The sequence below is a fragment of the Lissotriton vulgaris genome, chromosome 4_1 (assembly GCF_964263255.1).
Source record: "Lissotriton vulgaris chromosome 4_1, aLisVul1.2, whole genome shotgun sequence".
Classification (NCBI taxonomy): Eukaryota; Metazoa; Chordata; class Amphibia; order Caudata; family Salamandridae; genus Lissotriton; species Lissotriton vulgaris.
In genome coordinates this window covers 170,163,676-170,186,364 of record NC_141691.1, presented here as the reverse complement: position 1 = coordinate 170,186,364, position 22,689 = coordinate 170,163,676, and the positions used below count along the sequence as shown (strand labels likewise).

At 48.1% G+C, this 22,689-nt stretch overlaps 2 protein-coding genes across 2 annotated transcripts in view; one reads left to right on the top strand and one right to left on the bottom strand.

Annotated features, from left to right (window-relative positions):
- PSMD10 (proteasome 26S subunit, non-ATPase 10) overlaps positions 1-8,279 on the bottom strand; it is a 111,854-nt gene extending 103,575 nt beyond the window's left edge. Inside the window, exon 1 of the mRNA XM_086918469.1 lies at positions 8,013-8,279. Coding sequence (XP_086774595.1) covers positions 8,013-8,126 — 114 coding nt within the window. The 5' untranslated portion in view covers positions 8,127-8,279. The remainder of the gene's footprint in view (positions 1-8,012) is intronic.
- A 410-nt stretch (positions 8,280-8,689) lies between these two features.
- Positions 8,690-22,689, top strand: part of ATG4A (autophagy related 4A cysteine peptidase) — a 151,524-nt gene continuing 137,524 nt past the window's right edge. Inside the window, exon 1 of the mRNA XM_086918468.1 lies at positions 8,690-9,022. Within this exon, the coding sequence (XP_086774594.1) occupies positions 9,013-9,022 (10 nt within the window). The 5' untranslated portion in view covers positions 8,690-9,012. The remainder of the gene's footprint in view (positions 9,023-22,689) is intronic.

The window sequence follows — 22,689 nt, the reverse complement described above, 5'->3', positions numbered from 1 at the left end:
GAATCAAGTTGCAGACCTGCGTAATTGCCGGTATGATAGAGTCCATGACCGGTCGAAGTACGGAAAGAGGGCAGGGGTCCAAAGATGATCCTGATTTGATAGTGGATAATATATTTTTTATTTGGTCAGGGGTGACTGGTTGAAAAGTGAGGAACGTATTAGCAGAGGAAATAGTAGGTGTAGTTACAATTTGAGGTGATTTGGTGGAGAAAGCCTGGTAAATGTCATCTACTTTAGTGAAGAAAAAGGAAGCAAGAGAGTCACACATAAGTTGCGACGAAGGGGGGGTAAGGTCGGGGGAATTCCCTGATAGTACTTTGGTGATTTGGAAAAGTTGTTTACTAGAGTTCTTGGCTCTCTCAATTTGGTCACTGTAATATTGTTTTTTGGCTTTTGCTATCATGACTTTGTAAAGTGCCAGGGCTTCCTTATAGACTAGTCTGCTGGCTGTGTCGTAGTCTTTTCTCCAAATTCGTTCCTTGCTACGATTAATCTGTTTTTGTGCCCTTAGTTGTTCATTATACCAGGGTGCAGTAGGTTTAGAACTATTTTTGGAGTGTTCTTTAGAGGGGGCAGATTGATTCGTAGCCTGGCTCAGCCAGTCGTAGAGTTGCTGGAGAGCTAAGTTAGGATCCGAGGCAAACGCGGGACGGGTTTGTTCCAGTATGAGTTGCAGTTCGTCATGATTTATGTTTTTCCAGTCTTTAAAAGACTGTTTGGGCGTGGGACATGGATTGATACTGCCCAGATTATTAATGGGTAGGTTTGCAAAAATTGCAGAATGGTCAGTCCACGTCATAGGGAGGATGTTGGTAATTTGTAGGCCTTCTAAATTAGAAAAGATAGGGTCCAAGATATGGCCCGCTTGATGAGTGGAGGACGTTACAAATTGTCTTAGCCCTAGGGTATCTAAATCAGAGATGAGGGCAGCGGAATCGGTAAGGTGACCTTGATCTAAATGAAAATTTAGGTCACCTAGGACCGTAAAGTTGCTTTCCGTTACTACGGATTCCATCATGGTGTTAATACTGGATAGGAAAGCCGTCTTGGATCCTGGAGGGCGATATATTAGTATTCCCTTAAAATTAAACAGAGGGGAAACGTTAATGGCAAATAGCATAGCCTCACAGGAGGTTGATGGAATGGAGGTTGTTCTGACAGGATACAAGTCTCTGGCGATAATGGCCAGCCCACCCCCTCTTTGTTTGGGCCTGTCCTGACAGTAGGCTTTATATCCCTCTGGAACTGCTATGACTAGGTCTGGCTGTGAGGTGTCATCCGTCCAGGTTTCGGTAATAAACAGTATATCCAATTTAAAATCAATGATTAGATCATGGATTTCCTGCCTATGCTTGCCGAGTGAGCGCGCATTTATGAGGGCTATTGAGATTGCAGCTCCCAACTCCTGTTTTGTTGTAGTGCCTTTGCTGTTGGAGGATATGAGAGGAATGGTGTCAAAACAGCAGGGACAGGAGGTGGCGGAATCCTTGTGGATCTCCAAAGGATTAATGTCTAAGCAATTGGCCATGATGGGTGGTCGAAGCGCGAGTAGGCTTTGGCTGGAAAATGTCTTAATGGTACCAGACAAATTTTGGGCAGGGGTTGTGGCCCTTGGCCCGGTCCCGGCGCGGACGGGCGCAGACGGGCTTGCCTCTGGCGCGCCTCCGGCGCGCCGCCGGCGCGCCCGCTGCGCCCGCCCGCTGCGCGGTCGGGAAGATGTGCTGCTTTTATGCATGGGGCAGAGGGAGGGCGTGAGGTTTCGAATCACTGCACCGCCACCCTTCCCTCACTCAAGATGTCTGCTGAGGTGGGTGGGGTGATGTGTCAGCGCGTGTGAGCAAGCGCTGTCAAGCCTGTCTGCAGCCTCGGCGCGACGCTGATCTCGAACCAAGGTGAGGGCTGGGCAAGTAAAAACGGACTAATTAAAATATCTACAATAAGTTAAAAAAGCGCTAATATTGTTCAGTAGCGCGTGTGGCCAGCGCAAAGAGTAAAGCAAGGTGCCCCCGGCTTTCCGCCTCAGGGGAGAATGAGAGCAAATGAATTTACCTGCGGGGGAAATCTCCTGACCCTTAAGTAGTCTGGGAGGGCGTGAGGTTTCGAATCACTGCACCGCCACCCTTCCCTCACTCAAGATGTCTGCTGAGGTGGGTGGGGTGATGTGTCAGCGCGTGTGAGCAAGCGTTGTCAAGCCTGTCTGCAGCCTCGGCGCGACGCTGATCTCGAACCAAGGTGAGGGCTGGGCAAGTAAAAACGGACTAATTAAAATATCTACAATAAGTTAAAAAAGCGCTAATATTGTTCAGTAGCGCGTGTGGCCAGCGCAAAGAGTAAAGCAAGGTGCCCCCGGCTTTCCGCCTCAGGGGAGAATGAGAGCAAATGAATTTACCTGCGGGGGAAATCTCCTGACCCTTAAGTAGTCTGGGAGGGCGGGAGGTTTCGAATCACAGATGAAGAGGTTCCTCGGCCTAGAGTTAAGGAGCATTTTATCTGGAATTTTTTTTCCATACCTGCAGACCAAAAAAAAAGTAAATGCTCCAAAGGTGGAGTGTCGAATTTGTCACACTGTCCTGTCACGGGTTGACCCTACCAAAAAATATTCCTTTGGAAATTCAACCATGATCCGGCACGTCGAGAGGAGGCACCCTCAGAACTATGCCCGAGAGAGTGTCAGGGCTCTGGCACAAGAGGCTCCAGGGGACAGTGCTTCTACATCAACTGGAGGAGCAACTGCATCATCAGTGAGGGGGCGACCAGAACAGTAGCTCCCTAATATTCAGCCTGCTTTTAATGAAGCCACAATTAAATGCAGACAATGTGATTAGCTACTTTGTTATGGGGAACAAAGTGTTATGCTCATGGTTCGAGCAATAGAGAACTACCGCTGCCATCCCCAGCCCTAATTTTGATTATTTTTTTTTGCTCCTGTTGAGCAGTTTCCCATTCCCTGTTTTTGTTCAAAAAAAAAGGAAAAAAGAAGAAAAAAAAAAAAGTTCTTTTCAGAACTACCTCCAATTCTCATCAAAGAGCTGTATTCTTAAAAAAATGAAAAAGAGTAACTGAAGTGGAGTGCAGTGAGAGAAGAGAGGAAAATGAGTGAGAAAGCAAAGAAAGGGACGAGAGGGGAAGGGAAGTGAAGTAGGGGGACTGAAAGAAGGTGTGTGTGGGGAAGGAGAGTGAGGAGAAGGAGAGTGAACGTGGGAAATGAGAATAAGTGAAGAAAATGTAGTAAAGGAACAGGGGTGTGGAAGGGTAGGAAAAGAGCAGTGATGTTTAGGAAAGAGTGGACATACAGACTGGATAAAGACAAGTGAGTGTGAGACAAGGTGAGTAAGGAAGTGAAGAGACAGAGAAAGTGAAAGAAAAAGTAAGAGTAGAAGACTGAAGACCTCATTTATGAGGCCATGCTTCACTTTTACGCCGCCGGTGCGTCACTTTTTGTGACGCACCAGTGCTGTAAAAAATGCACCTTGTTGAGCCATATTTACAAAGTGACGCATCTAGGTAGATGCATCACTTTGTAAACCCCTGCACCACATTATACCTGCGCCAGGTGTAATGAACGCAAAGGGGGCATATTGACGCAAAGAAGGGTCATAGAAGTGACGTAGTGAAATCTATGAGATTTCACTGCGTCACTTTTAGGAAACCGTTGCGTCAAAATCTTGCGCCTGCCTCACAGCAGGCGTAAGACTGACGCAGGCCCTTTCACATGGGGCTGGCCCCATGTGAATGGACGCATTGCTGGAGTTGCGTCACTTTCGTGACACACTACAGCAATGCATCACTTTTGCGCTTACAGATACGTCAGAAATAATGCGTCATACATTAAATATGACGCATCAGGAATGTCGCAAGGAGAGCGCACTGAGAAGTGATGCATCTCTGCTTTCAGGCAATGATGCATGTGATTGCGTAAGTGGCTGTATGGATCAATGTGTACATGTATCAGTGATTGTAAAAGACAGTAAGTATGGCGCCAAGAAACCTAATGGTGTTAGTTGCGCCTTATAAATTTGTTTAACATAACATAACATAACATAGTTTAACATGTGTTAGTATATGTTTGAATAAGTAAGGTTTAGTGTGTATAACTGTGTAGAAGTGGAAATGGGAGTGTGATTGATTCTTTGCATAACTGACTAGGTGTGTGAGTAACTCCGTGGATGAGTGTCAGCGTGTGAGTGTCTGTATAGTTGTATGAGTGGATATGATAGTGTTCTATTGACGAGTGACTGTATGTATGAGTGACTGTATGTATGAGTGATTGTATGGGTGAATGAGTGGATGTGTGTGTAGACCTCGAAATCAGTGAGTGCGTATGTAGTTACTGGTATTGGTGTGTCAATTTCAGGAATGGTAGTTTGTATTTAACACTGGGTGTATCAAAGGTTAGATTAGAGTGTGAGGAGGTGCATCGTATTATCTACAGGCGAGATGGTGTGCATTTTACAGATGAGGGGAATAGAGTTTTCCTTGAATATAATACTCTGCATTGGTACCTACTTGTAGGTACAAAAAACACCAACATAACACAACAGCGCTTTTCAGAGCTAACTTACCTCTAAACACTCTACATTATTTTTTTACACTGTTTTTCCCCGTGGTGTGCTCAGGGTGCGCGTACCGGAGAGCGTACCCGGGAACGCACCCAGTGCTTACCCCGCGAAAATAAAAAAAAAAAAAAAGGTTTTTTTGCCCTCGAGGGTCCTTCTAGGCCCCCCTTAGAAAACCTAGGGGGTCAGGGGGTGTCTACTCTGCCCCCTTTTAATTATTTCCCCCTTTCTTTTTCACCTCTTGTGTCTCGATTCTACCGAGAAACAAGATGGCTGACTCTCCAGACTGTTTAGAAGGTTGACAGACACCCGACAGCCAATCAGCTTTCCGCTCGCGCACTCCTGTGGTGCGCCGGGTGCGCTCCCCGGTATGCGTACCGGTGAGCGCCCGGAGCGCGCCTATAGATATATATGTGTTTTTGAAGATAATTTAAAAAAAAAAAAACACTGGAACAATTTCCACCAAATATAGCAAAGGCACATCTGTGTACCAGTCCCTACAATTTTGCCAAGTTTGGCGTAATTCCATTCAGCGGTTCGGGCTGTAGACTTGTCAGACCGACCTATGGAAATTAACATGGGAAAAACACGTTTTGGGACCCCCCTTTTTTCTCAGCACCCACTTCACGAATCCCCCTGAAACTTCCAGGGAAGGAGCGGAGCTGGCCAAAATTTTGGAAAATTACACACAAATTCCTCAACCGGCGCCAGAGTTGTTCCCAATAGAATGTTGAGGATTTCCTATGGTAGCCAATCCTAACTATAACTACCTACTGGCGACCGCCAGTAGGTAATATAAACACATATACACTTATAAGTCACCCCTATGGCAGGCCTTGACAATCCTGGAGGCAGAGTGCTTGGTTTTATGTGAGAGGGTGCCCTAGCATGAGCTGCGCCCCTCAGCAGCTTTTCGAACCATCTCCTTATAGCTGTTCTATGATATATCAATACCATATACTCTTAAGTGCATTATAATCCTTTCGGTTAATGTCAACTTTGGTTTGGCTTTATCAAAACAGGTCATGTAAGGTGTCAAACACTTTGGAATACTAACCCCCGCCCGTCGTCGTGGTGGGGGTAGCATTCCACCCTTCTAGGAGGGAGAAGGCATGTAGTTACTGGTAAACCTGGTTAAAGTTAAACAGAGCCTCAGCATCACAAAATGGATTCTGCTGCCACAGACAAGAGTCTGCTCTCCTGCTGCTGGACGAAACTCCGGCAGTGGAGGCCTGAACAATAGGTTTCCTGTCCAGGGTGGTGCTGGCACCTCCCCAGACAGGCTTTTGTGTATTGGGGCAGGGAGGGCTGCATTCAGTGAATGCTTTCAAGACACTGCCATGCTCCATGCATTTCCCAGTTCAAAATGGTTGCTGGGGCCCTTTGCCCCAGCTCTGGCACGAAACTGGACAAAGGGAAAGGGGTGTAACCACCACCTTTCCAGGTCGACCCATAGGAGGGACCTTTGAGGTAGTCCAACCCCTAAACTTAGTATGCGTATTCTATCCCAGTCCCTAGGACTTAATACCGTAGACGAAACTCAAACATAAATCCTGGACCTTCAACATTCCATTTGACTGGAAGACATCTCCCTTGTGGTCAAGTAGTGACCACCCTGTTCAAACAGGCACCAACAGCATCTTTGCCGGTCTGCATTTTCGAGGCTCCTGAAGAATCTGCGACACAGGACACGGACTTCCAGGCATCTTTGACCCCGACCTTCGCTCACAGTAAAGCTGAGACCCGTGGCGGACACGAGAGAAGTGGGACAGGAACTCCTGGACATCCTGCATATTGCTACCTGCACCGACTTCCCGAGGTTTCCCGAAGTTGTGCATTGGGTTATTTGAAGCCCCAGCCCCGAGCACCATGTGCACCGAAGCTCAGAGGCCCACACTCCACGAGTGTCCCGTGGGCCCCGCTTTTGCATTTCAGCTCGACACGTCTTCCTGGTTCCTAGTCCGTTGGCTAGTGAGCCCCTGAAGACCTACTTTTGAATCTAACTTGCTTTCCTGGTTGCTCCAGGCTTGCTCCAACTTCTCTACAAAGGAGAAGCGCCAAAGACCTTGCTGGTCTGCAACGAAGCCAATCTCGACATCCTACGTGGGTTGCGTTTGCCAAGGCTTGTTGGGTCCAATCCAGTCAATGGTAACCTGCAGCTGTGTTTAGACACTGCACGCGGCTCCCGTGGGCCTCCTACTTCCTAACCCTTGGTTGTTTCCAGAAGCCCCAGCGATTCCCTAGGCCTGCTTTCTATCTCAGACGTGGTTCTAATACCACTATTTTTGTATATGGTTTGTGAGGCCCCTAGGGCAAAACGTATACTGTGCAACTTATCCTATGCTAATTGAGATCCTTGTATTGTACTTTTACCTCTGACCTCATAAAGAGTGTAGAGGGGTTGTGTTTAGAATAAATACATATATATTTGATATATACCTTGTGTGGTGTACTTTCATTTGGTACTCAAGGGACTATAATTGGTAAAACAACTTGCTTAATGCTCTCTCTGAAGTCTTAGCCTGATGACTGCTGGTCCATGCTACCACTAGGATAGCTTTCTATAAGGTTGACTTTACAACCACCATTAATAAGGGTCGATTAGACTAGTGCAAGGTCCCACTAGAACTAGTGGACATCATATGCCAGGCTAACTTCTCACACAAACCTCCACTAAAAATTATGCGAACTTAAAAATGAGAAGCTAAAATAGAGACTAAACGAAGGTCAACATGGTCACATCGTGAGTCTTCTAGGTCGCACAGTGCTATCATTAGAGTCTTTTTTAAATAGTCACCACCAAATTCTAGTCCAAAAACTATAGGCCTTATTCGGGGTTTGGCAGACAAAAAAACCTGGTCAAATTTTAACAAATAACCTGCTCGTCAAATTACAAATGCCATAGGCTATAATGCACAAGTTAAATGTCAGACGGGACATCATTAATGTTTGTGAAGGAGTAACCCGTCTGCAAAACTGAGAAAAAAGGGCCCCATGTCTGTAACCCGTCCCAATCTTTGGTTTTGAAAATATTTTCATGCTCACCAGCGCGAAGTAGATCTTGGTGTTCATGCTGCTAGAAGAATGGAAAATGTTGTTTACAAACATATTTAGTATTCCAATGGCCGGCATTTTTCTTTTGGAAAGGTGGCAACCCTAGTGATGGAATATTAAGGCTTCCGCCCAACAGTAGATGGTTATATGCCAAGTGAGGGATTTATGTCAAAGTGATATTTCTGAACACATCAACAATGCAGTGGTTCTCTCTAAACATCCCGCTCTCCAGTAGACTGTGACTGACAAAAACGAAAATACCCGTCATAAGTTCGGCCACAAACATAACGTCCCTATTACGTTTTTTTAAAAAAATGACATTTATGCTACAGAAATACAACTAACTACTTCAAATCACTTTTATCCCCAGGAACCGGCCTTGAACAAACAGGAAGCTTTTACCTGGTCCGTTTTGGTCGCAAGAGATTTGTCTGCAAGGACCCTGGTCTTCAGCTCGTCCACCTGGCCCTTGAAAGCCAAGTCACAAACCAGCACATCAGACACCGACCCCTCCATGCCTGCACCATCAGCACCATGCAGTGAACAGTAACAACCAATGAGAAGAGAGCATTACAATGCAGTTGTGAACACTGACAACGGACTGAATCTTCTCCTTCTTAGAAAGCTGAAAGCACCGGACATCTTGAAAATAATACTATTGCAAAAGGCGCAGAGAAAGAGAGTGCGTGTGTTCTAAATGGCCTGGAATAATGTTACGAACAAAAGAGGACTAAACGCTTAATGAGTTTAAGTGAAATATAATCATTCAGAGATGTTTGTGATGAGGCTGACAGTGCCTAAAAATGACGGAGAGCATGTCCTAAAGAGAATCATCCAGTTCATCATTCATTCTGAACTCGATTAAATAACAAAATGTGCATTTTTGATTGCTGGATATTTGGCAGATTCGTGTAGACGATCTCTTCTTTAGTACTTTTCAACTCTCGTTTAAACACACGACAGAACCCCATGGCCTTAAATTGTCTCTTTAGTTCCAAAGCCCGTCTTTTGTGTCTAGCCCCAAACTTTCTTGGCAATGATTGTGTTTAAGTCGGACGAGCAACCAATCAAAAAAAATCGTGATGCTTCCTTCCAGGCTGCCAATTAGAAGTCTTTTTCCTTGTTTGTGTCATATAGCCCGGTACCTTTCTCTTTTATCTGGGAAATGTAGTTATATTAAATAAAAATGTAGCTTGTAACTATTTTGGCACACCGTGACTTGGCCAGAAGGACATACTTTTGGATAGAAACTTTTCCGTCCTCTATTCTGAACAAGGGACAGGAAGGACCATGAGACACCGAGTGATTACTGAGCTCAACCTTCTCCAAAAGGACTACAACTCCCAGAAGCTCTCGAGTGCTGTTGTTGTGCTGCCGTTTAAAAGCCCGTGACAGCTGGAGAATGGAGGCAGGTAAGCTCTATCTCTCAAAAAGAGGTTCCGGTGGGGTGATGCGACGTTCAGGTGTTGAGACATGGCGGACATCAATGAGTTCAGGCGGAGCCGTGCATTCCGTGTTACAGGATATACTTGGGTGTGTCGATATTAGTTTGTGCAAAACCTAGAATAACATTTGAGAAGCAGTGTGTGTTTAAGCTGACGAACACTGAGAATCACACAACACCCTGTACAAAAGTGTGATTGCTCAGGTTCACCTTCGCATTTTGAGGATACCTCATCGTGAAAGTGTAGTGCCCCCTTGTCTGTGTTGCTCTCTGTCTGACCCCACAGTCCCCTGAATTCATTGTGCATTGGGTGACGTCACATTGTGATTTCTGGAGTTTGTTAATGACACCCTGCTGTATCCTAGTGTAAGCCTCTCTGCTACGGTGACTCGATAACTCCATGCCACCAAAAAGAGAGTGCTTATGCCCGAATCTGTTTGCTTATAGATAATTGTTTTGAAGTGTATTTGGTTGCCTCAACTTAGATGATCTAGGACTACAACTTCCAGATTTCAATTGATTAACCACAAACCCAGGACTGAAGCACAACCTCATTACTGGCAAGGAGTCAGCAGGTGACCTTGCACTCTTATTTCCACCCTATAGTCGGGTTATAAAGGGATCCCATACCAAGTACTTTTCATGCCTCTGTTTCTCATACATTCTTTGACTGTTTTGAGAGAGAAGGCAATACTGACATAAGTCTTAGAGCCATGGTTTTTACTCGTGCCTCTCAACGGCATCAGAGCCCAAGAAACCAAAACCTAACGCACCCAGGTCATATGAACAGAAATGCTAGGTAGCTCCATGTAGGCAAGACATTACTTTTGTCGTCTTGTATTACAAGTTTGATATTTTTGGGAGCTGTGTTGCTTTTTGAGCTAACACTCCCAATGACAGTGAGTTAAAAAAAAAAGACAGGAGTTGGAAACATGGTGTTCTGTCAACAGAGAACAATCTTCTCAACTATTGTGGGTTCACTCCCGCCCATCTTCTAGACTTTGGGGTAAGACTGTGTACGGTTGTCATCAATATTGCAAGTTGTCAGGTTTGATTAACCCATATTGGAAATATTTCTTGCTTTGTGTTTCCTTAGCTGTAGTTTTGACTTCTTATTTATTAGTGCAGTACCAGTACTTTAAATTGGCAGGCACTCTCTTGAACTGAGTATCTTCACTTCTTTGATTGGAAAAAGAGAGTACCTTCACTTCTCAGCACTGCTGCAATACATTTAATGGTAGAGTACCAGCACTTTTCAGTAGCAAGTAGGTACTCTAAAGAATGAGTACCAGCACTTCTATATTTCCATGTAAAGCACGGTGCAGGACTAAGTGTAACCTAATTCAAAGTAAAGCAGGCCTAGTTGAGCTACTTGCACTTGACGTTGGTGAAGTTTATGCAAGTTTATCGATCGGTAAATCTCATCATCCTTAGTCCCAAATGTCTTCGTCACAGTCATTGCTTTTGAGGTGAAATCCACCTTAACCAGGCGAAGAAAACAAAAGTGGTGGCGTAACCCCACTCACCCTAGCATTGTATACCTTCACTCTTACACACATGACTTCTTGACTGTACCAAGCCTCATAAAGTCCAGCTGGCAGGGTGGTACTTGATGACTGCTGTGATGAGGACATTAGAGGCACAGCATAATGAGATTCACCGGTATTTAAGTGGGCATCATCCCATGTCCTCGACCAAGTCATAACTTTTCAGTCTCACTTAAGCAAAAGATGATCTTCTCAGCCAATCATATCCTAATAGAATATTGAAATACGTTGCACCATGATGCTCAATACATTTTAATCAGTGTAACAACAAAAACATTCAGTTTATGTGGAAAATACTGCATTTAACACATTTACTCCAAATGATTTACCCTACGTAGAACTCTGAATTTGATAGTGTTTCACAGAAGTTTGAGCTGAGGCCCAAGTAGCTGCTCAGCAAGTCCCTGATCGGGGAACTCACTGTGCTTCAGCCCAAGAGGCTGCTACCTAGTTAGTGGATCTACCTTGTATCCCTTCAGGTAGAGAAATATTAGACAAAGCGTATGCCAACACAACTGTGGATCTAATCCATCTGCTTAAAGAAACGCAAAAAATGTTGTGCCCCTATTTGGCACCACCAAAAGCAACAAAAAAATCATGTTTCCTATACCCTTCAGACCTTTATAGGTAAATTTCAAATGCCATTTTAACGTCCAGAAATTGAAAGTTCCTACTCATTGGAGGCCAGAGAAAGAAAAAAACACAGGTAACAATACTTTTTGTCTCCTATGAATTTTGAATGCTACCTTGGGAAGAAAAGTCTGATTGTGCTTGAAAAGTACTCTACCTTACAGACTCTTCAAAAAGGAGGTCTGCATAACAAGGGTCCCAGCTCACCAATCCTCCTAGCAGATGTAAAAGCCACAAGGAATGCCACCTTAAAGGATAAATATTTTAAATCAACAGAAGTCAGTGGTTCAGAAAGTACACCGTGTATTACTTTCAGGACTAAGGGCAAATCCCACGAAGAAAGAGAGGTTCTGGACACCAGTGGAAAAACTTTTTAAGAGTCTGATCACCAAACCAAAATCACTTCTGTAGTTAGTAGGAACAGCCAATTGCTTCCGAAAACAACCTTGCAAGAATTGCAGAACAGAGGTATATTTCATATTGAACTGCTAAAAGGGATTTAGAATTACACCATACCTCAACATTTCTCGTTGCTGGGTTGGATGCATCAGTGTGAACTCGAAGTAAAACTCTATCCTAATGCGTCAACTCAGGTACAGATTCAGGAGGTAAAAGAGTATGTACAAAACAAGAAGTGTGATGAGATGTCTAATACTTTCTCAGAACAATTTCCTAATGTATTCAAAGAGAGTCTAGGGTGTTTGCGGGGATACAAACATCATATTAAATTAAAAAATGATGCTATTCCAGTTGTGGCAAAAGTGAGGAGGATTCCTTTAGCAGAACAAGTGAAGTTTCAAGAGGAAATTGAAAAGCTTGTCAGGATCTACATAATTGAGTCAGTAGAGGCTACAGAGTGGTTGGCTCCTGTAGTGATTGCCACAATACCCTCAGGTGAAATTCGCCTATGTATTGATTTAAGATCTCTAAACAAGGAAATGGTGGTGGATAGATTTCCTCTACCAAACATAGATGAGATGGTTGGGACTTTAGAAGAGACTAGATTTTTCACTACCCTTGATCTAGCTTCCGCATACCATCAAGTGGAGCTAGATGAGTCTTCTCAAAATCTAACTGCTTTCATTACACTTATGGGCACTTTTAAGTTTAAGAGAATGCCATTTGGCCTCATCTCTGCAGCCTCAGTCTTTCAACGAATTATGTCTAAAATTTTAAAGGGGTTAATTGGTGTTAAATGTTATCAAGATGACTTGTTAATTTATGGTAACCATATTCAGGAATATAATAGGCATGTATGTGCAGTACTCAAGCGTTTAGATGAGGCTGGCATGTCACTGAAAAAGGACAAATGTAATTTTGGTGTAGAAGAGGTTAATTATCTAGGACATCGCTTTACTAGTGAAGGTGTTTTTCCCAAGAGAGAATTGGTTGATTCAATTGACAAGGTCAAGGAGCCACTTAACAAGGAGGAGTTACTCTCTTTTCGTGGTATGGTGGAATTTTATGGGAAGTTCATTGCTAATTTTGCAGATAAGACACACAATTTGAGGAGGTTAACTGCAAAGAATGTAGTTTTTGATTGTACTTCTGTGTGCAAGAATGAGTTCGATAACATTAAGAATGAGTTAAAAAAGGCTCCCTCGCTTCATGCCTTTGTTCCTGGTCTTCCCACGTATTTATTTACTGATGCAAGTGACAAAGGTCTTGGTGCTCTTCTAGTTCAAAAGAAAAATGGTAATGATTCTCTTATTTGTTTTTCATCAAGATGTCTTAGAGGATCAGAATTGAACTACTCTGTGATAGAGAATGAGTCTCTTGCTATTTTTGGGCTTTGGGAAAATGTAAACATTTGATTTGGGGTGGATTATATCTTTACAGGAATTTGATTTTGAGGTACAATACATTCCTGGTATAGATAAGTTGTCCGATTGTTTATCGAGATTAGTTGATACTGACAATTTCGTTGAAGAATACATGAATGAAATAGATGAGTACATCAATGTGTGTGAAGTCACTTAGGGTGCGGTGGATGAAAGTGAATGGATGAAAGAATTGGAGAAGGATGAGGAAATTTGTAGAGTCATGTCTTGTTTGAAGAATAATGCTTGTTTAGATAAGCCGTGGTCATTAGTCTCTGGTGAACTTTCTGTTACTGATGGTTTATTAACACGAGGTACGAAATTGGTGCCTCCTCTAGGTATTAGAGGAAAATTATTATCACATGCCCATTGTGGTCACTTGGGTATTGTAAAAACCAAGGAGATTCTGCGTACACAATTTTGGTTACCAGGAATGGATTTGGAGATGGAGAGGTTGGTCAGGGAATGTGTAGAATGCTGTGTGAGTGACAAAATATTAAAGACAAAACAGATGCCAATGGTTAGCAGAGTCTTGCCTAGTCACCCTTGGGATGAGTTGGCAATCGACATTGTGGGACCCCTCTCTGGTGTTTCAGATACTCCGTACTTGATTGTGCTCATTGACTTATATTCAAGATGGATAGAAGTGAGTGCAGTTAGGGACATTACTTCTGATTCAGTCATCACGTTTTTGGAGAGTATTTTTAGAAAGGAAGGTTTTCCTAATAGCTTACTCTCTGACAATGGTCCACAATTCTGTTCTAGTGTGTTTAGTAAATTTTTTAAAAAATGTGGTATTACACATAAAAGGTGTTCTTTGTATCACCCTGAGACTAATGGTGCTGTGGAAAGGGTCAACAAGACCTTTAAGGAGTCAATACAACTGGCTAGATCTTCTGGTTTGAACTGGAAGATAACTCTTCAGGACAGAATTAATGCCTATCGCTTTGCTCCTCATTAGTCTACTGGGAGGTCTCCTTTTGAATTATTTAAAGGAAGGGTTCCCAATACCTTGTGGTGTCCGGGTTGGATGAAAATGAATAAAGGTTTGAATTTTTTTTTTTTTTTAAATATATTTTTATTGCAGGAATCAGTACAACAATACAGTAACGACCAGCATCATATTATAGCCAACTTTTACCAGATATAGCCCACCGACCCCCTTCCATAGCATTACTATACAGCCAAGCAGCCCATATCCCTGGGGTTGGGCGGCGAATGTAGCTGGGGTCAGTAGGATGCGGGAGCTGGTCCGGATAATACACTGTCCGTCCTCTGCTTTTCTAAACAAACCCCAACCCCCAAAAGGTGCCCCCCCCTCAAACTTCCAGTCATTATGAAACTCCCCCCTCCCCCCCCCCCCCACCATCAGCGCCAGGGAGCTTATCACTTTAGGATCCACTTCTTGACCCACGGGGAAGGTAATAGTGCTGTTAATGCTAGTGTCTAACGGGACTCGGGTCTAGTTGCTTCTTCGCTTTCGGAGTCGCTGGGGGCACAATAATCCCTGAGGGCCTGCACCAGCGTTTCCCATTCTAACGCGGCCTCCTGCGCCTTCTCATTGCTTTGCCTCCAAGCCAACTGATATCGCAGCGCGCTCTCCCCCGCCGCCCATTTCAAAAGTTCACCGTGCCATCTGCCGCCTGCAGGACCAGCACGTGCCTTCCAGTTCCTGGTCACCTCTCGTTTAGCAAGTAGGAGCCCCAGGTCGATAAATTTACTGGTGATTTTATTCCGGGGGGTATGGGGGAACCAGTGCAATAGCCCCACCGCCGCATCGAACGATAAGTGCCTCCCCGTCACCTCTTCCAAAGTCGCCGCCACCTCCTGCCAGTAGGACGTCAATCCTGGACAGGCCCATAACATGTGTAGGAGGTCCGCCTCCTGAGCCGGGCACCTAGGGCATTCCGCCGAAGCCGTGGCAAAATAACGCCTGATCTTAACCGGGGTCAGGTACGCCCTATGGAGAACATAATAGTGGGCCAGTTGGAAACGGGCGCTACGTGTACCCTTCCATGCTCGCCTCACCAGCTGGGACCAGGTCGTCTCCGGAATCTCCCTACCGATGTCCTCTTCCCAGCGGGACTTCAGTGTAGTGAGAGGGACCAACCCCTCGGTAATCAGCCTGCCGTACAGGCAAGTGACCGCCTTCACTGTGCCCGCCGACATCATTACATACTGGCACACCTGGGACAATTGAGGTTCCTCTAGTCCGTTTTGCCAGTGCGCCTGGATCACTCGCACAATGGCCGAGTGCAGCAAAAAGTCGCCCCGGGAGATCCCAAAGCGGTCAATGAGATCCTGAAAGGACAGGAGCACTCCGTCCTCATACAGGTCCCCGACGAGCTGTAAACCCGAATCCTCCCAGTCCGCCAGTCGTGACCAGTCTCCTCCGTGGGGGAGGGCCGTCAGCATCCCCAATGGAATTTCAGGTGCATATGGGGTCCGCAGGTGACCTCTGTTATGAGCCCGATTCCAACAGAGTCGGATAGTCCGCTCCTCCATCGACAGGTCCCGAAGGACCAAACGCTGTCGCAGCGCGATAAAGGAGAGGACGTGCCTGGCCATACCCGTCCCTCTACCGTCTTCCGGGCCTCTGAACTCCCTGGCTATCTCCTGGGTGTATGTCTGGAGCTGCGCCGCTAGGTAATACTTCTCGAAGTCCGGCACAGCGAGCCCCCCCTCGTCTTTCGGCCTCATCAGGGTATTGAGGGCCACCCGCCGCCGGCCCGTGCCCCAAAGGAACCCGACCACCATGGAACGCAAGCGGCGAAACGTAGCCGGCGGGACCCAGATCGGCAAAGTCCGAAAGTAATACAATAATCGGGGGAGCGCCACCATTTTGAGCAGGGCGACGCGTCCTGCCACGGAGAGCGGCAGCGTGGCCCAAAAGTCCATGCTGCCTCGGAGTGCTCGTATGCAACGGGCAATGTTTCCGTCTAGGAGGTCGGGCTGGTCGTGGTACACAAATACCCCAAGGTATTTAAAGCAGTCGGGTTCCCATCTGATCTCCTTACTTAGCGCCGGAGTGGGGACACCCCTACGCATCGGGAAGAGGCAGGTCTTAGACCAGTTCACACGTAGGCCTGAGACGTCTCCGAACTCCGTAAGCGCTAATTCCGCTCCCCGTAATGCGTCGACCGGATCCTCCAGGAAGAGCAACAGGTCGTCCGCATAGAGCGAGACGTAATGCGGGCCCGCCGCTGTCCGGAAGCCCGTATAGTGGGCTCCCGAGCGAAGATGCATCGCTAGTGGCTCCACCGCTAGTGCAAAGAGAAGCGGGGATAAGGAGCACCCTTGCCGCGTGCCACGCTCCACCGGATATCGCGATGAAATCAAAGGGCCCGCTCTAACCCTGGCTGAAGCGGAAGCGTAGAGAACTGCTGTCCATTTGATAAATCCTTCCCCGAGGCCGAATTTCCGCAATACCGCGCTTAAGTAGTCCCACTCCAGGCTATCAAAAGCCTTCTCCAGGTCCACCGACAAAACTACCGGGGACGGGGCATCCACGAATGGTTCCCCAAGCAAGCGAAACAACCTTCGGATGTTCATGGTCGTATTTCGCCGTGGGATGAAACCGGCCTGGTCCTCGTGTACTAGGGAGCTCATATGTCCTAACAGCCTCGAGGCCAAGATGCTGCTCAATATTTTGTAGTCCACCGTCAGCATTGAGAGGGGACGGTAGGACCCCGGGTCAGACGAGTCTCGGCCTGGCTTGAGGAGAGGAACCACCAACGCCTCACACATCGAGCCGGGGAGGCGACCCAGCCTCTTCGCCTCCCTGTAGACCACCAGTAAACGAGGGGCCAGGAGGTCAGCATAAGCTGCATAGAACTCCACCGGCAGGCCATCTAGGCCCGGGGTCTTGTTCCTCGCCATCCGTTTGATGGCCCCGCGGATCTCCCCCAAGCCGATGTCAGATCCCAGGGCGTCCGCCACTTCTTGTTCCACTGTGCGGAGTTCCAGCGGGCTAAGATAGTTATCAAGCCGGTCTGGGTCACGCGCGGAGCGACTGCGGTATAAGCATTCGTAATAATGCCGGAAGCAATTAAGAATCTCCGGTTGGGTGCACACCTCAGTCCCATCCGCCCTACGCATCCTAGTCGTCGTTTGGGACTGGCGCGCAGGGTTGGCCAACCACGCCAGTAACGCGCTCGATCTGTCGCCCTCCGCTATAGAACGGACCGTGTAGGCCTTATAATCGAAACAGCGGAGCCGTTCGACCTCCACCGCCACCTTCTCCCTCGCCTCTACCGTTTGTGTTTGCAATTCCGGGTGTCCGGGTCGGCTAATTTCGAGCTCGCGGAGCGTTCGGTCCGCTGCGTCTAGATCAGCCAGGATAACACGCCGCATGCCCACCTTCTTAGAGATACAGTACCCCCTCACCACCACCTTGAAAGCGTCCCATTCGAACGCCCTAGTACTCGCGGAGCCGCCGTTGGATGCAAAATAATCCGTGATTCTCTCCCCTAGGTCTGCCTTGAAGACACTGTCCTCGAGGATCTCGGGGCGCATCTTCCAGGTGGGTACCGCCGGCGTCCCAGGGAACCAGCGAATGTCCAGCAGGAGGGGGTTATGGTCCGAGATGGTCCGCGATAAATACTCCGATCGGGCCGCTGCCGAGACTAATTCGGACGAACCAAGAAAGCCATCCAGTCTGACATGTAGCTCATGAAGGCTCGAAAAGTACGAATAATCTCTAGACGCGGGGTGATGCGCCCTCCAGATGTCCGTCAAACCCCAGCGGGTCTGCCAATCTTGACGGCCCTTAGCCGTCCGCCGGACCGGGGAATCGGGGAGCGGGGGGTGCGAGCGGTCTATGTCTACATCTACCACGGAGTTAAAGTCTCCCCCCAGCAGGAGGGGACCGGCGAAAAAGTGAGCCAACGAGCCCGATAACCTGGAAAGGAAGGCAGTCTGGTCCACATTAGGGGCATACACACAACAAACATTCAAGTCCCTCCCTCCCAGCGTGCCTGATATGGCCACGAAACGCCCCTCTGGGTCCAACACTGTCCTCGTGACCTGGAAGGGGACTCCTGCCCTGATCCATATTAGCGCCCCCCTGGCATAAGCAGAGTACGCCGTGGAAAAGACCTGCCCTCGCCACCTACGCTGAAGCGCCGCCCCTTCCGCCCTGTTCAGATGCGTCTCCTGCAGCAGCGCCATTTGCACTCCCCTACGCACTAAATAAGCGTGGACCTTGTGACGCCTGGACATAGTGTGAAGCCCCCTCACGTTCCAAGTAATACATTTCAAGTTAGCAACATCAGCCATTGTCCCAGAGTGTTCTTGCACAGTCTCCCCGTCCGGGTCCCCACAAAAAAAGGACATCAATTCTCCCAGCGCTGACGGCGGCCATTTTCCCCAACCAGATCCAAACCCCCCAAAAACCAACAAAACCCCCTCCCAACCACCCCAGAACAGGACCCAAACTGCGCCATCTAGATCCCATCCAAACTTCTATGAAGAACAACCCCAAAAACCCCACTAGTCCCACGGTCGCCACCGTAGGAAGGCCTTATGGGCCAGGTGCGGGCTGAGCGGAGGCAGTGGGCCCTCGTCGCCCAGGCCACCAGGACTATAATAAGCCCCCCCCCTGTGTCAAAATCTTTCGGGGCAAGAGCAGAAGCCTCCCAACCCTCCCTCTCCCATTGTCAGCAATAAAGAACGGCAGCCGCCTCCCCCCTGCCGGGCCCCCACCCAAAACAAGGCAACCTATCCCATTACCCTTGTCCGTCCAAAAGGTCCTCCACCGATTTCGGTGTGATCACCGGTGTGTGGGTACTGTCTGCCACTGAGTCTTCCGAGTCCGATGGTGCCCCCTGAGCACCCGGGTTGTCTTCCTCCTCTTCGATGTCTTCGCCCCTCGCTCCCGACAGTTCCGACAGAACTTCCAACACTCCCCTCCGCTCAGATGATGTCTCCACTGTCGAGGGCCCTCCCGTGCGGCCGCGGCGGTTCCTGACCCTTTTAGAGCGCCTCCTTTGTTCCGGCTCCTCCGCCTGATGGGTCGAGGCGTTATAACCATCCTTCCCCGTTCGGTACAGTTCGAGCCAGTCACAGACCTCCTCCGGGGTGTCGAAGAACTGGGTTTTGTCGTCGACAATGACTCGGAGCCTCGCGGGAAATAGGAGTGAATATTGGATGCCCTCACTCCTGAGTTCACGCTTAACCGCCAGGAAGGAGAACCGCTTGCGCTGCGTCTCGTAGGTATAGTCAGGGAAGATATTCACCTGACTGTTTGCAACCTGGAACGGGCCATTGTGTCTGGCGGCATTTAGGATCAGATCTCTGTCCCGGAAATGGAGCAACCGCGCCACCACCGGCCTCGGGGCTCGTCCCAGCTGTGGGGGCCGCGCTGGAACTCTGTGGGCCCGTTCTAGAGTGTAAAAGGAGGACAGGCCCTCCGGGACCACCGTGTCTCGGAGCCAGGTCTCCAAGTAGCGCACCATATCGCCTTCCTCGATCTTTTCCGGCAGGCCCACTACCCGAATGTTATTCCTCCTGTTTCGGCCTTCCGCATCCTCCGCCCTCCGTTCGAGGGTCTCGATTCGGGACATGGCATCCTTGATCGTCGCAGCCAGGGTCCTCTGCGCTGGTTCGATAGTCTTCACCGTGCTCTCCACCTCCTTGACCCGGTCTGAGAGTTTACCATGGTCTGCCCTAAGGAGGCCCAGGCCAGTCGCCACCTGGGCAATGTCCTGTTGTAGAGCCGACCGAGTTGCCTCTATGGCTTCCAGTACACGGTCGAATTGTTGCTGGAGTGGTGCGCCACCAGGTCGTTTAGGATCTCCATGCTCTTCCTTGTCCTGGGCCTCAGAGTCCGAGGTGGCCTGGCTGGATCCCTTGGCTCCTTTAGGTTTCCCCATGCTGCCAGGGGCTCTCCGCAAGGGTCCCGGAGTAGGCGTCTCCGTGTGCAAGTGTCCAGCACGACTTTCCCGGGATTTCGCCCTCCAGTCCGGAATGGGCGACCTCCTTCTCCAGAGCCTGTGGAGACTCCGCCGTTTCGGCTCACGCCACCGCCACGGCGTCCGAGGGCACCGATAAGGGGGTGGAGACACCCGTCTCCGAGTCGGGCAGGCCCGTTCACCCACTACAGCTCTGGGGCAAGGGCCACCAACTCCCCCGGTTGTCCTGTGGCGCCCGAGTGTCGCGCCATCCATGTAGTCGGGGTGGCCAGGAACTCGCAGCTAGTTGCGGAGTCGCGGTGCAGTCCACCGCCTGGACCTGAGGGCACCCGTGCCCGGCGCCCTCTAACGCGTGGGCACCCGCCTGGTCGTCCAATCGAGTATGGTCCCGCTGTGGAGGGTCCGATCCAACCAATGTCCAATGCCTAAAGCCACTGAGGCTGGTGAAGCCGGGTGACATCCGCGAGACCTCCTCAACTCCGTAGGTCCGTTCAAGGGGACAAAGGGGTCCGGGCGCCATATTGGGTCGTCCTTCGCCACTCCGCAAACTTCGGCATTTCTTCAAAGCCACCCCCGTCCAAACTCCACCAGGGCCCTCGGCAGGGTGTCGTCGCCTCACTCAACCGAATTCGGGGTCTGGGGTGCCCCTCAGCCACCGATGTTCAGGATAATTTCGGGCTTAGTCCCGGAGCCGAGCTCTCAGGCGACCATCGCCATCGGCGCCCAAGCCACGCCCCCCCATGAATAAAGGTTTGAAGTAAGAAATCCTCTCTCTCTCCACAAGCGACCAAAACTATGACCCATGCCAAATGCATTTTGGCTATCAGTATACACATTCACTCTCTTTCCTTAGGACAACACACACGCTCTCATCAGTGCAATCAACTCTGCTGCTTGAGCTGAATTCTGTGCAAAACGTGCAGTTTCAGCAATTGTGTGCAAAGTTGTAACCGCATACGCTGCAGTCGTATCGCCCTTCGGAAGCTTAAAGCACGAACCATCTACCCATAAGGTACCATCTGGATTCCCTCCTTCGACAAGAGATGACCCAAGTAGGTCACTTCTTGGCGGCAATACTGCAACTTCGAAGGTGACACTTTATGGTGAAGGTCAGACAAGTGCCGCAACAGAGAAAGAGTAACTTCTTTACAAATCTCTTCATCATCATCAGCAACCAACAAATTGTCCACATACTGGATAAGAGTCGCACCAGAAGGCAAGACAAAAGTATCAAGCTGAGTTTTCAAAGCCTGACTATAGATGGAGGGACTTTCACAATAAACTTGAGGAGCGCGCTTAAACCGGAAACTTCGGCCTCCTAAAGAGAAGCCAAAAATGTCCCTAATTTCTTCGGCAATTGGAATACTAAAGAAGGCATTCTTCAGATCGATAACAGAAAACCAAGCAGCTGAGGCAGGGATCATAGTCAGTAAGGCAGTAATGTCCGGGACAACAGGAAACTGTGGCACAAGAATCTTTTTGACCTCTCGAAGGTCGATCACAAACCGATATACAGGTGGCTGGGAAGAGTCAGTACGCTTAAGGACAGACAGAACAGGACTGTTATACACATTACCTCTCGTTTCTTCAATCACACCTTTCTCAACCAAATCATAGATAATCGCTAAAAAAGAGCTCTTTCGCCATCACTAGAAATCCTGTATTGGGGAATGCGAGGTAGCTTAGCATTCGACTTGAGGGTAACAACGTAAAGTCGAATCTGCAAAAGGCCAACATCATTAGGACCTGTAGCCCAGAGAGTATCAGGGAGAGAACGCAATTCCAGTGGAAGCCAATCTTTAGATAAATACATCAGAGAAATCACTTTCTTACCCCCTTTGGGGCCGCTGTGCGCTCTATAAAATTCTCAGATAATAATAATAAGATGTACTCCCGAAGGAGAACAATGTAATGTCGCATGCAATCTTTTCAACAAATCCAAACCCAACAGATTCTCACCACAACCTGTCGTTAGAATAAGGGGTGCTTCCAATTCACAAGGCCCAATAGAAAGAGGCAAAGGACAAGAAACCGGGTTACGAACTGGGGCGCCAGAAAATCCTACCGAGACATTCGTCAAGCCAGACAAAGGTGCGCCAGGGACTTTAGAGTGCATGATAGAACTCTTTGCTGCACCAGTATCCAAAAGAAAAGGTTCTGCCACACCTGATGTACACTCTGGTCTACTGGAACTGACACTACTCCCTCCCTTTGTCCATGGCTGTCCTAGCTATCATTAAAACCAACCCTATCGCTTTCAACATAATAATCATCAGTGTAATATTGAGCAGACTGAACATACGGAACATTCTGTTGATCAAAATAATTCATAGAATTCTGAGGGGGAAAGGAATGTTCATTCTGGGGAAACGCACCACGTGCCCTACCCCTAGGTACTTGCTGGAAACCACCACGACCTCTCAAACCAGACATACCATTCGCACGCTGTAGCAGGATCAGGCAACTATTCTTAAAGTGACCTTCCTCTCTACAATAAGCACACTGATTAGGGCCTAGCGGGAGTCGCGGAGGAAAAGACTCAGGCTTCTGCAACAATCTCTGAAACGGTGGGGGTTGCTGAAACTGGGAAGGTTGCTGAAACTGACGCTGATTAGGGCGAGGCGGATATGCCTGTTGTAGAAGAACCTTAGTTTTTAATTCTTTAGTTTTCTTCTCTACTTTATCCTTCTCATCTTTATCTCTATTCTCGTAGTGTTGTGCAGTAGC